Genomic DNA, 15,143 nt, shown 5'->3' on the forward strand with positions numbered 1-15,143 from the left:
CCCGTTCTGCCATGACATGTTCATGAACGAGTCAGGGAGAAAGTATTCCGAGATTTACACTAGCTTTTCTTAGCCCTCCCCCCAACAAATGACTAATGACAGTGGGCAATCTAGACCGTGGCACACTGATGGACAGAAACACATGAGCTGGTGGGCTTTTTAATGTGAGAACAAGGTTAGAAGATTAATCAAATCAGGAAACAGAGGGGCCTTGTATGAAAACAAAACAGAGCACGCTCAGATTGCCTCCATCAACCCCCATACATGAGCATGACATCTCCTATGCATTGTCCAACACAGCCTATTAACATGCAACACCAGTGGAATAAAGCAGAATAGACAAGAGAGAAATGCAATTATTTTACTAAAAAGACAGCTCATTGTATATGGCTCAATTTGGCAAGGGCTGGTATTTCTAAGAAGTGATACACATTAAATATTGACAACACTATCATGCAAAACAGCCTTTAGTTAATTGAAATGTTTGGTTAAAAAACAAGGTTAGTCCTCGTTTTAATATTTGCTCAGGCCGAGATGATACCAGTATGGCGATACATGTTAGTACCATGGCAAGTAAACAAAACACGAAGCGGATTTAACTTCTTTAGGAAAACAGCCCCAATGTTGGAAACAAACATCATTATGTTGTCATTCAGAGTCACATTTATTTATTTTCCAAGCTATAGCACACAACTTAAATACAGCAGATTGTTAAAAGACCAAAGAGGTTGTCTGCTTCGTGTTTCCATTTTTGCCATGGAAAAAAATATTGTGATACTGGTATCATCACAGCCCTAGTAATTGCAACACTGAACGTTTCTAAGAACTGATGTTGCAACAAAGTAGATTTATTCACATTTACAAAAAATAAGAAAAAGAAGATATCTTAAAACTTCATGACAATGGGACATATTTTGCCCTCTATTAGTACATGTACAGTTTCAGGGGATATGCCTTCAAGTGATACTCATTTTATCATCAGTTGTTAAACCTCTGTCCTAAAAAGGGAAATATTTAGCCTGTTATGTACAAACCCACTCTAGCCCAGCCTACAGCAGCCAAAGCTGCAGCAGGATGAACGGAATCAACAGGGTAAAGGTCAACTCAGAGGCTGTTGGTTAGAGATAGAGTATGGCAGGCACACCCCGGTCCCTTCAGCTGTCAGACCACATACGACTCCAGTGGATTCATGGATGTTTTCATTGAAAAAAAAACATTGGGAGGAATGTACGACTAACTGTTACTTTCCTTTCCGTATCAAACCACGTGTGTAGGGTCACTGTCCGGAGGATGGGAGGGGCATGTGAGGACTGTGACCCCAGTGCTGAATATGCCAGCATAAGGAAGTGTTTTCATGACATAAAAAAATAACAGGTATAATTAGCAAGTCATTTATTAACAATTTCCTCCCTTATCTAGCAGCCACAAAAAGTTAATGTAAAACCCTCTGGAATATTCAAATCGAGAAACAATAGGCCTATGCCTAGCCAATACAATATTTTTGTTTGCCTAGTCAATCCATTTGAAAAGTTTTGCAAGCAGTCACTGACTTTGAATTAGTTGGCAGGGTAAAGGACTAGGAGGACTAACACTATTTGCAAGAGAAAATGTTGGCTACTCCTTATATTGCTGGAATGCACCTGCTAGCCCAAATTGCCAGAGCAGTCAATGACAAGTGGTGCATGTGGGCTTCATACTGTAGGCTTAGTCAATAGTATTTCAGTGAAGTCTTCATCCTCACTCACGGAGGTGCCAAGCTTGAAAGATAGAACCCCTTGACAGTAACAGAGGAAGTGGAAACAGCTTGGGTCATGATGACTCACGTTAACATGCTGGGAAAAGGCAAGTTGTTTGACAGACAAGAGGGCTCAGGGCGCCACCACTTGTTCTCCTGGTTGCTATTGCACCATACAACAACACTGTGAGTGATGGGTAAATCACTAGCCTACATCCCTGACAAGACATCCAGCCATTGACTACTGAGGGGTGGAAACAACATGGCATTGTGGTGTGGACCAATGCCATGTCCACTAGTCCTTGTGGCTAGCTGCAGCCTTTGACCACTGAGGAGCTACTAATCTGATGGGCAGTGGTGGCAGTACATGTTTTTGGACAAATACGCTTTTGTGTTGGGTCTGGGAGCCGCAGTGCTGTATGGGCAATTGTCAAGGGAGGGGTCCGAAATACCAAAGCATGATGTAGCTAGTAGGGCTGGGAATTGCCAAGGACCACACAATATGATATTAGCACAATACTTAGGTGCCGATACGATATGCATTGTGATTCTATACTGCAATTTTATTGTGATTTCATGTTCCAAACATATTGCTCACTATATGTCTGCTGCAGAGAGACGAGAAAATCAGTTTTGATCAGTCAGGGAAATAAAAAAGTGCTGAAAACATGTTGGCTCACCATTCTTTTTTAAAGATCGAGAACAAGCTATAAGATGAAAAATGCCAGAGTTTTCGCACAGGTACAGCAGACTATCTCTAGCTAACGCTGCCTGCAGTAGCAAAACAAAACACAATTGGAACTAGGGGTGCGCAATATATCGGCCGATATTAGCTAAAAATGCCAACATGGGTAGGGCCCGATGTCTTGTTTAACGCCAATGTTAAAAACCGATGTCAAAGCTGCCGTGCATACCTATATAACGTAGGTACATGACGTAATGACGCCACGTAAAATGTTGCGTTACTCGTGCAAAACAGCATCCCTAACCTAGCCCACAATGTCTGCTGTGTGGATCGAGCAGTGAACAAGTCGAGCAGTCATTTGAAAGAGTAAGAACATTTCAGCGAGACTCAAAGCCAAAATCCATTAAAGCCAAGATAATGGAATTCATTGCCCTTGACAACCAACTGTCCTTTGTCGTGGGGGATGTTGGCTTTCGCCGACTGATCGAGCACCAGTACACACTACCAAGTGCGCTATTTTTCAGATGTTGCCCTACCGGAGATACACATTGATAGCGTCACAACATACATACATGCATACTATGGAAAGCCGTTTAGGTCTTTGCGTGTCAAAGAATATACAGTTGCACTTTCAAAGCTGTACAAAGAAGTCTGCCAACACCGGCCACGAACAATGTGTTTACAATACTGCGTTGGTAATAAAGCAGGGGTGTCAAACATACGGCCCGCGGGCCGGAACCGGCCCCCAAGGAGGTTCGATCAGGCCCGCAGGTTAATTTGAAAGTGGAAAAAATGCATAAAAGACATGGAATTAATATTTTTAATTCGCTGCAATTCATGGATTATCCGCTAAGGGGCGCACTCTTTCCATCAGAGTAGAAGACAAGCCGCATCACTGAGACAGACTGAAAACAGCAGACGGTATCAATGCGCCATCTGCTGCTTGTTACGACGTTGTTAATACCTTGGTCTCTACCTCTCCGCTACACCCTCATTAGCCAAAATGTCGTTATCCAAACGGAGAAAAGTAGATAAGGAGTGTAGAATTTTCAAAGAAAAATGGACCACGTCCTATTTATTTACAGAGATGCACGGAAAACCTTCGTGCTTGGTGTGTTTGCAACAAGTTTCGGTATTGAAGGAATATAATATTCGACGCCACTACGAGACTCATCACAGCGAAAAATATGACGGCTTGCAAGGACAACTGAGAAGAGATAAGATTAACGAATTGCTGGCGGGTCTGAGGAAACAGCAGTCAACTTTCATCCAGAGCCGAGAAGTCAGTGAAGCAGCGGTAAAAGCCAGCTACCAGTGTGATGCAGATTTGAAGGGCAAATTTGCCTCTGTAGGTCTGGACAGATTTTATCAGTATCTACTACCAGGGTACCCCAAATTAACAGCCCTGGCTGCTAAAATTTTGTGCATGTTTGGGACAACCTACCTTTGTGAACAAATTTTCTCAGTGATGAATATCAATAAAACAAAAATGCGTTCAAGGCTCACAAACAAGCACTTAAATGACATTCTGAAAGTGACAGCTAGTCAGGACATGACACCTGGTGTTGATGCACTTGTACAGGCCAAAAGATGCCAAGTTTCAGGAACAAATACAAGTCCAGACTAGACTAACACCTTTAAAATGCTGCCTTAGATACTGTTTGCATTGAAAGAATACAGCTCTGTGAAGATGAATCCTTACTGTGGTGATTTAAAAAATGTGCACTTTAATGTTAGTCAGCAGCTTCAAAACAAAAGTTGTGTGATGGAATTCTACTGTTCATACAACTCCATAAATTTTCAGTATGTATTGTATGTGTATGTATGTTTCATGTATGAAGTTTACAGATTTACAGGACAGGCGAACACTTTCTTCATTACACATTTAAAATCACTCTCCTTAGTTTGTAAGGTGTACGCAGGGATTACATTTAGATTTTATATGCGTATATGTAAGTGGTTTAAAAATTCCTTTCTTTAAAAGTCTCATTTAATCTTAAAGTGCATTACTATATTTTTCAGTACCAATTAAAGTTTTGTGCCTTTGTACAATCAGTGGGATCAGTTGCAATGCATATTTGTGAATGATAAAAGTAAATTGCACATTTGTCTAAGGAAATATGAGGTGTTTCATGAAATGTTTTGTAAAAGGATAGTTCATTAAATTTCAATATTTTCCTAATGTTCTTGTGCTTCTTTACACCAAAACAAAGGAAAGACATGATATTTTGGTTATTTATAGCAGAGTATGGTATAATTTTAATGGTCCGGCCCACTTGACATCTCCCTAGGCCGTATGTGGCCCACGATGCGAAATGAGTTTGACACCCCTGTAATAAAGCATCATTTGTTCAACCGCAACTTCTGGGGAAGCTAGCTTTAGCTTGGTACCTAGCTAGCACCAATACAACCAGCCTGAAAACAATGACCATTAGAAACTGCAGTCATTTTCATTATTCTTAGCAATGATTTAGGAATCCTTGTGAGTAAGTATTAGCTAGGTTGCCACTTGTTGTTCGCCTATTGAAATTGAACTTCAGTTCATGAAAATAAATAGCTGGCCAGCTACTTAACCCTGTTGCCCAAAGCTAAAGTTATAAGCAGCTTGCTAGCTTCATCTGCCTAGTGATGCTCGACCAGACCGGGTTATGTGTTGTGAAGCTAGACACAATAAGGATCAGGCACAAGTGGAATTTGCAGTTTGCCTTCAAAATAAAAGTATGTCATTGACAGTGATGCAAATGAATGCAAATAGTAGAATTATGATAATTTTATTTTGAAGGCTAACTGCAAAGTCCACTATTGTGGCTAATCCTTATTGTGGGAAGCTTCACATATATTGGTCCAACCACCATCAATCAAATAAGAACAGTCTTATGAATTAGGGTTATTTTAGATGACACCTAGCTATATTAGTTAGTTAGCTAACTATATAGCTACTGAAACAGATGTCGTTTGCTTTGTTTTTGGGGAAGAACACCGTTTACATCCATGAGTTAGCAAGCTTTTTTTGAATGACCAGCACTGTAGGTGCGCGAGACAACTTGTTAAATTGTGACATGCAGTCATATTCAGATCCTGATTGGTCAACAAGCTAATTTGACACGTCACCTTTTTGACACGCAAAGACCCAAACGGCGTGCTATAGAAATCCTGGTTGAGAATGAAACTGAAGAAATTAACAACAAAACAGCACAGGAAGTAAGTTAAATAAATTGTTTTTGAGTACGTTTTACTGGTAAATGGGGACATACATAAATGCCAACAAAATAATGTTTTGCTCAGTGTGTGTGTGTGTGTGTGTGTGTGTGTGTGTGTGTGTGTGTGTGTGTGTGTGTGTGTGTGTGTGTGTAACCTTTATTTAAGTAGGCAAGTCAGTTAAGAACAAATTCTTATTTAAAATGACGGCCTACCCCAGCCAAACCCAGGCGATGCTGGGCCAATTGTGCGCCGCCCTATGGGACTCCCAATCACGGCCAGATGTGATAGAGCCTGGATTCGAACCAGGGACTGTAGTGACGCCTCTTGCACTGAGATGCAGTGCCTTAGACCGCTGCGTTCGTGTGTGTGTTAACTATACTAGAATGCTTAAAAAGGTCGCTTTAGGCAAGGAAAATATTGGATATCGGTCAAGAATGTCATATCGGTGCATCACTAATTGTAACTATGTATTTTTCCCCCATCATTAGTAGCTAGGTACAATGTTCCTCCTCATTCCATGCATGCTTAGAAGAGGTTCATCTGAATTAATGTACAGGGTGTGGGGTCCATTGCTCATGTGATGCTAAAATAATTATGAAGCAGCTTATGGCCCACACAGCACAATGTCTGCACATAATTCTAGGTTAGCCTACTGTGGAAAGTCACGTCAGAGGCCAAAGGAGATTGTGATGTGAAGGCATGTTTCTAGGTGCTGAGGGTTCAGCACAAAAGTATAACTAGACTAGGCCCACACACACACACACCTAAAAACATTGCAGTTTTGAGTGGATTTCTAAATTCTAGTCTAACTGCTCAACATCCACTTGAATATGATGCAGAGAGCAAAGAAACAAGAGGCAGAGCAAGTTAGTAGTCTGTGTTACCAAGCAAAGAACCTACTGATAATGAAGTCAGAACTGAATGTGATGCTGCTTACAGCTCCCAGCTGAAAGAGATATCGCTGTGAAAGGAATAGTGATTTGACACTGGAACACGATTTAAACGTAGGAACCATTTTCAGGTCAATGTTAGTTTACTATTGTCTTTCAAGAAACTGATTGGCAAGTCAAAACACTAGCGGTAGAAGAACCATGCACTGAAAAAAGCCAGAAAAACAAACTGACAGGGAATGTAAGAACACAGTCATTATAGAAATACAAATGTCAGGCACCATGTCACAAGTCTCAGAATGAACAAACTAGCCAACCATGTCACAGCTTCTCTACAAAAGAAAGCAACAGAGGAAACGGTGCTTCAACAAACCAATGTGGTGAGTATGATAAGCAATGACTGGTAAGTAGGTCCCTGTCAGTAAAACATCACTGGTAATCGTGATTGTTTAAGCTTGGCTACATGTTTCAGTTCCTGAATTGTTGCTTGATGCTGTCTTCAGAGGGCCTAGGCCTAATGTGACTAGTACAGCGGTTCCCATAGTTTTTATAGTCCCCTAGCCCATCAAACATTCTACCTCCAGCTGCGTAGCACCAGGGTCAGCGCATTCTCAAATATTGTTTTTTGCCATCATTATAAGCCTGCCATACACACAAATTGTACGAGACATTTATTAAACATAAGAATGAGTGTGAGTTTGTCGTCACAACCTGGCTCGTGGGAAGTGATAAAGAGCTCTTATAGGACCAGGGCACAAATAATAATAATCAATGATTTTTCTCTTTATTTAAACATCTTACATATAAAACATTATTTGTTCATCAAAAATTGTGAATAACTCACCACAGGTTAATGAGAAGGGTGTGCTTGAAATAATGCATGTAACTGTAATGTTGGGTTATACTGGAGAGTCTCAGTCTTAAATCACTTTCCACATAGTTTGTGCCTGTATTTAGTTTTCATGCTAGTGAGGGTCGAGAACCCACTCTCACATAGGTACGTGTTTGCAAAAGGCATCAGTGTCTTAACAGTGCGATTTTCCAAGGCAGGATAGTCTGAGCCCAGCCCAATCCAGAAGTCTGGCAGTGGCTTCTGAATAAATTCAATTTTCACAGAACCGCTTATTGCAATTTCGATGAGGCTCTCTTGTTCATATATTGTAAGTGGACTGGAGGCAGGGCATGAAAGGGATAACGAATCCAGCTGTTTGTGTCATCCGTTTCGGGAGAGTACCTGCGTAAATTGCGCACCCAACTCCCTCAGGTGCTTCGCTATATCACATTTGACATTATCCGTAAACTTAAATTAATTTGCACACAACAACAAAAAATCATACAGTGATGGAAAGACCTGTGTGTTGTCCTTGTTAATGCAGACAGAGAAGAGCTACAAACTTCTTAATCATAGCCTCAATTTTGTCCCGCACATTGAATATAGTTGCGGAGAGTCCCTGTAATCCTAGATTCAGATCATTCAGGCGAGAAAAAACATCACCAAGATAGGCCAGTCGTGTGAAAAACGTCATCATGCAAGCAGTCAGACAAGTGAAAATTATGGTCAGTATAGAAAAATTTAAGCTTGTCTATCTATTCAAAAAAACATGTCAATACTTTACCTCTTGATAACCAGCGCACTTCTGTATGTTGTAAAAGCGTTACATGGTCGCTGCCCATATCATTGCATAGTGCAGAAAATACACGAGAATTCAGGGGCCTTGCTTTAACAAAAGTTAACCATTTTCACTGTAGTGTCCAAAACGTCTTTCAAGCCGTCAGGCATTCCCTTGGCAGCAAGAGCCTCTCAGTGGATGCTGCTGTGTACCCAAGTGACGTCGGGAGCAACTGCTTGCACGCGCGTTACCGCTCCACTATGTCTCCCTGTCATGGCTTTTGCGCCATCAGTACAGATACCAACACATCTTGACCACCAAAGCCCATTTGATGTCACAAAGCTGTCCAGTACTTTAAAAATATCCTCGCCTGTTGTCCTGGTTTCCAGTGGTTTGCAGAAGAGGATGTCTTTCTTAATTGACCTCCACAAACGTAATGGACATATAGCAGGAGCTGTGCCAGGCCCGCCACGTCTGTTGACTCATCCAGCTGTAACGCATAGAATTCACTGGCTTGTATGCGAAACAGTAATTGTGTTATGCATTTCGCTAGTATCTTTGCGTCACAACATTGAAGTGTAAGGGGCCTCCAGTTTTTTAGATATAAAGACCCTGTCTATTTGCCATCTGGGTCTTGTTTTAATAAGAGAAAAATCAGACCTTCCTGCTGAGTACCTAACAGACTACCATTTCTATACAAGTAGTTAAAACAATCAAAAAAGGCTTGATATTCCTCTACCGGTATGCTATCAAGCCCTGGGGTTTTTCCAGACTGAAAGGATTTAATAGTCTCAAACTTCTTCCTCTGTAATTTGGCATTCGCACTGATCTTTCTGTACATGTGTTAATTTTACATTTTTAGATTATTTGGAAAGAATTCCTTACTGTAAGTTTCATTCAGTGGGAGAGGTTGAGATGGAAAAAAGAACATCTGCCTAAAATAATTAGCTTCCTCTTTTTAAAATATAATTCGGAGAATCAGAGATGACTCCGTCTTCAGTAACGAGTTTTTGCAAATTATCTTTGTTAGCATTCCTGCATTGGAGATTCAGGAAGAATTTTGTGCATTTTTTTCCATATTCATCCAGTTTGCTTTATTTTTGTCATAGATTATATTAGATCGTTCTTGAATAAATTCAAGTTCTTTTTCCTCTAACTTGTTTTTTTATCTCTGTAGTATTGTTTTTATTGCTATCTACCTGTACTATTAGTTCATTGATTTCCCTTGTTAGTCTTGTCTCTTTAGCCAGAAACTGCTTTTTTATTATTGATGAAAATTGAATTGAATGACCTCTGAAGGTACATTTAAAAAAGTATCCCAAACAATAAGGGGATTTGCTGAACCTATATTATACTGGAAAAATCAGTTCTAAATTATTTTGTCTTATTTTTAACTAAGTTGTCCTCCAGTAAACTTTGATTACATTTCCAATATCCCCGTTCACGTGGAAAATCTATAGGAGTTATGTGAATGCCAATTAGATGATGATCCGATCGGATTCTCTCTCTTATTAAAACATTTTTAACCTTTGAAGCAAGAGAGAACGAGACAAGTAGTCAAGACGACTAGCTTGATTAAATCTCCATGTATATCTCACTAGGTCGGGGTTTTTTAGTCTCCAAATATCCGCTATTTCTAATGTGTCCAAAATATTTGTGACTTCCTTAAGGGAACGGTGATGATAGTTTGTAGAGTGATCACCTTTCCGGTCCATTGAGGTACTTAAAACTGTTATAGTCTCCTACCATAATGATATACATATTGATTTGCTATATTCTCATCCCATTCCTTTACTAGATTGTGTGTATTAGGTTTTGTTGTGGAATTTGTTAGATATTACCTGTTAGACACTGCTGCACTGTCGGATCTAGAAGCATAAGCATGTCGATACACATGGTTAGCAATGTTATTGCAAGTGTATGTGACCAATACAATTTGATTTCCCTGTGTTTTTCAACCTTTCAAACACACACACACAGCAAAGCACCCATTTCCTGTCATGACCCATTAATCTTACAGTGCATGTTGTTGATGCACACACACTACTCTGTCTGCTCACCCTGGGATGGAACAGAACGGAAACAGCTCCGCCCATCATGTCACTGTGTTTACACTACTGCAGCACCACACACACTACAGCTGAGAGCGGGAGTATCTTAATTGACATTTCCAACCCTACATGCACTACAGTAAGAGCATGATAAAATGCAGCTGTGGGTTAATCATGGCTTATTCAGAGGCTTAAATTAGAGAAGCAAAGAAAACGATTGTGTGAATCACATTTCCTCCTAAGGTGAAGAAATGTCATATTGCCTTGGGTATCAATACTACGTCACCACTAGACAAACTTCCCTGAATTTCGTACATGGGGCCTATTTGTTTATAGCCTGAACATTAGGCTACACCTGAAACATGGAAAGGATGCCCTTGAACAGGGGGAATCCAATTAAGCAATCTCTGACCTTGGTTGACAATACACCAGACAAGAACACTAGCATTTTCACAACTTGGAAAATGCAACGAAAATAAGAATGTTGACAACAAAGAGGGTGAGATGGGGGAGTGCTGGGGGGAAAGAGATAGCTGCCAGCAGAGTGCACTTTATCTGATTGGATGAGTCAAGGACAATCCTTTGTGGACACATACTGTATGAAGTGTGATACCAATGGAGAAAAAAAATATCTAAAGTTAAAGGCATATTTTCCCTGTTGACTTGTTTTGGAAAAGATTGGGGCAGCTTTTTCTGTCAAGAGCTTTCAGGGGCAAATATGGAAAATCTAGGGGCACAAAGCCCCTCTGCATTTCTGACACTGACATTGCACATCTTGAATATGGTCAATATTTGCCTTTGAGTGTGAATATACTAGAATGCTGCTCTGCATGCTTCAAACTAACAAAATACAATATTAAGTGTTAATATAACAATGTCAATTGTGGAAACTCATTGAAGTTCTTTGGACATGTGAGGGAAAATATAATCCGGGATTACATATTTTTCCCAAAACCCCAGATTCTGAAAGGCTTTGCTATGCCTCCCTAACAAGCCACTGTGCATTACCAAAGCACAGGACTCCAAAACACTGTTTTATTCTCCACATACAAGCAAGGCCTTTCGGCAGAGTCTCTCTCTCAGAGTCTTGCTGACATCTTATCAAATGCTGTCCAATACATTCAAATGTCAAGGGAAGTCACACACCCCATGTAATGTCTGTGTGAAACAGCAGAATGGAAGATAATGAAACCGGTGTGTGTAGTGCCACAGCGCTAGTGAAAAGACAGCATCTCAACAAGTGAAGAGAATATGATCAGTTGGAATATAGGGATGTTCCTAGTCAATTAACATGGTTGCCTACTCTACTTCCTCTTTAGAAATTATGGCTTTTGGATCAGTACCACCTAAAAATGCTTCTCTCAACAAGAACAGATTAGCCAGATCTCCTGCTTTCCCTCTATGAATAATTAATTTCCAAACCTGGAAACATATTTGAGTCAAAAGGGAAGAATCTGTTTCCACAAACCCTAACAAATCATTAATATCCACCCATGAATCAAGTCTATGGTTTTATGACAACATCTCACATTCATTATTCATTTGCGTGTGGCATCTGGCATTGAATTATAGATTTTGAAACCCAAATACTGATAACATAAATTTGCCTTTCCAGTAAAATGTACAAAACATTAGGAACACCTGCTCTTTACATGACATAGAATGACCAGGTGAATCTAGGTGAACGCTATGATCCCTTATTGATGTCACTTGTTAAATCCACTTCAATCAGTGTAGATGAAGGGGAGGAGGATTGTGTATGTGTACCATTCAGAGGGATTTAAGTGCCTTTGACCGGGGTATGGCAGTAGGTGCAGGCACACCGGTTTGAATGTGTCAAGGGTTTTTTACTGTTTACCGTGTGTATCAAGAATGGTCCACCACCCAAAGGAATTCCAGCCAACTTGACAACTGTGGGAAGCATCCCTGTGGAATGCTTTCGACACCTTAGAGTCAAACTCAATATTAGGAGGGTGTTCCTAAAGTTTTGTACACTCAGTGTACAATGATCTGAGGCTCTGAGCATATAGCCTAAGCCTAGAGGACAATTAATTGCTATAGTGGTGACCAATTTAATCGCAAACTCTCCATTTTCTTTTTTTACCCCCTTTTACTCCCCAATTTCATGGTATCCAATTGTTAGTAGTTACTGTCTTGTCTCATCGCTACAACTCCCGTACGGACTCGGGAGAGGCAAAGGTCGAGAGCCATGCGTCCTCCGAAACACAACCCAACCGCACTGCTTCTTAATACAGCTAGCATCCAACCCGGAAGCCAGCCGCACCAATGTGTCGGAGGAAACACCGTACACCTAGCGACCTGGTCAGCGTGCACTGCGCCCGGCCCCCCACAGGAGTCGCTAGTGCGCGATGAGACAAGGATATCCCTGCCGGCCAAAACCTCCCTAACCCGGACGACGCTGGGCCAATTGGTGCGCCGCCCCATGGGCCTCCTGGTAGCGGCCGGCTGCGACAGAGCCTGGGCTCGAACCCAGAGTCTCTGGTGGCACAGCTAACACTTAGACCACTGCGCCACCCGGGAGGCCCAAACTCTCCCTTTGAATACAAATCTGTGCTTTTAAAATTGTGTTTGGAGTGGACATTGGCGGACTTATCTTCTTAGTTTATGAAAGAACATTGTCGTGGTCCTCTAAGAGAACTGTTTCCTCAGTAAACATTTGATTTCCAGTCACATAAGGCAGTGCTGGGTCTGGCTCATATCCTCTTTTCCACAGAAAGCAAACATCATGGTGAACCATCATGGACTCTGGGCGGCATCCTCTCCATTCACACACTCTGTTGGCAGCAAACACGCCTTTAAGGACATACCAGGGAACGTGTGCCTCACACAGAGCTCTGCTGCTGCTCTGTTTAGTTCTGCCATTAGTCTGACATCAAGATTACTATCTGACCCAACATAACATTGGGTGAACCAATCAAACCACATGAGAAGAGTAATCACCATAATGACAGTTGAAGACAGGGAGGAACGATGTACTTTTACAGTATTAGAATTTGAGCATATGTCCCAGTCCCTTGTATGGATTGGAGTCATTACTGTACTAAAAGACAAATAGGAAAATGAAAGGCTCAAACTTGGCCATCATGAATAACATAACTGAGTCAACAAACCCCCATAATTAATGCAAATGAGTGGGAATATTAGCTCACCGAGGAGAGCCATGAAATATGGTTCATTCTACTTTATGAGCTAATGAGAGTTCTCAAGTGGAATCAACAAACAAAATAATTAATTAGGATGATAAATTATGCACTAGTAATTTCAATATGGGGATTTGACAACACAATAACAATTTATGAGGAGCAAATAAAATCCAAGTCCTGTTAATTTAATCAGACCTAGCCGTCTCTGAAACAACACTTCATCTGCAGTGGAATGTTTCTGTTTCCATCATTGAACAAACAGGACACCAGTTAGGAAATGCAGGGGAGCTCAATGTTCAGGGGGCTCAGGGAAACACAAGGCCCACAGCAGCTTCAGGCAGATCAATTACTCACTTTGTGTTCACACACACTAAAAAAAACAGACCGTCAAAGCAGGTAAAAAACAGACACGGCATATGTCTTTTATCCCATGGCAAACAGGAGAGGGAAATGAAAAATGCATTCGATGTCAGACAGATGAGGCGTATAGTCAACTCCACAGTACTCAGACCCAGATGGAGTGGGACCTTAACAGGGCGAAGAATAATGATGAAGTCAAACATTTGATGCCATGTTTGTGAAATAGCCTACATGGGTCAGTAAAAGTCTATTCTAATGCACGCTACTACATCACAGGGGACATCCTGTCTATATGTGTCATGTTTTCAGAAGGTCTGAGTGCTGAATGAAATCAAATTAGAATGATGAAAATACAGATCACTAACTACATGTAGCCTACCATATAAATCAAGTAATGTTTGCATCAGAGCCATAGAGATATAGCTAGGCTGTGTACATATAAAGTACAAAAAGAAAAGTCAGTGAGTGGGCATATCATGAGAATGACAATTGTAATTTACAGTGTCACAATGTCACCTTTTCCTTTCTGTCGAAATAGCTAGAAAATTCTGTACATTAGCATGTAATCACTTTGCCAGCAAACATCTATACAAATCAACTTGCTACTTGACCAGGGGTTCCCAAACGTTTACTGCACAAGACCCTAAATTGACACTAGAATATACAGAGGACCCCATTTGGAAAAAGTATACCCCCCAACGTTAGTTAATGCTGTGTGTTCATATTTACTCAATTTTAGGTCCTGCCGGATGTCCAGAACTATGAAAGTACATTCTAATAGCGTAAGAGGTCTTAGTCGACACTAACAAGTTGTATACTAAACCCAGTTGAAGACAAAAAAAAAAAGTTAAGATCACTTTCTCAGGGGAACCCATTTCACGTTTGGGAACCACTGTACTAGACTCTCAGAACTAGCAGTGCGTGACTGAAACTGCAGTGATGAGGACTAGTATGTTGATACTATATAACTTTTAGTAAACATTACATTCTAGATAGTTGAGAATGTCTTAAGAAAAATATCCTCCACAGTTACATTCTTATTTCACTTCGGTGGACCTCTCGTAGGCTCTCGATAAAGTCATAGCGGAACCATAAATGTAAAGAAAAGAAGAAAAAACAGGAGCTGGACCCCTCCCAGCTAGGTAACGTTAACGCTGCTAGCCTAGCTCGCTTGCTACCATTTCCTCAATCCGATTAGCGAGCTAGCTAGCGATGAAACACTTTTCTTGCTGTATAAATCAGAATGCCCAAACTTACCTTTAATGGTCCACATGCCATTAAACAGCAAGAATTGTATCAAGACCATATCGATTAAATTCATTGTTAGTACATTGACACCGCGAATGCTTTACTGTTTCGATTTGCACTTCTTAAAGGCGCAGTCTGCGCGCTGTTTATGGCAGTACCTTCACAACCGCCTTTCACCGCTTGTCTCCAACCGCCTTAC

At 40.9% G+C, this 15,143-nt stretch overlaps 1 protein-coding gene across 2 annotated transcripts in view; it reads right to left on the reverse strand.

The window, feature by feature from the left end:
* LOC129854256 (disintegrin and metalloproteinase domain-containing protein 10-like) overlaps positions 1-15,143 on the reverse strand; it is a 100,213-nt gene extending 85,070 nt beyond the window's left edge. Inside the window, exon 1 of one of the 2 annotated variants that reach the window (XM_055921079.1) lies at positions 15,103-15,143. Coding sequence is in view for 1 of the 2 variants with exons in the window: in XM_055921078.1 (XP_055777053.1) it covers positions 14,954-15,017 (64 nt within the window). In the remaining variant the exon portion in view is untranslated. The other variant, XM_055921078.1, reaches the window with a different exon arrangement.

Source organism: Salvelinus fontinalis, chromosome 4 (genome assembly GCF_029448725.1).
Source record: "Salvelinus fontinalis isolate EN_2023a chromosome 4, ASM2944872v1, whole genome shotgun sequence".
NCBI lineage: Eukaryota > Metazoa > Chordata > Actinopteri > Salmoniformes > Salmonidae > Salvelinus > Salvelinus fontinalis.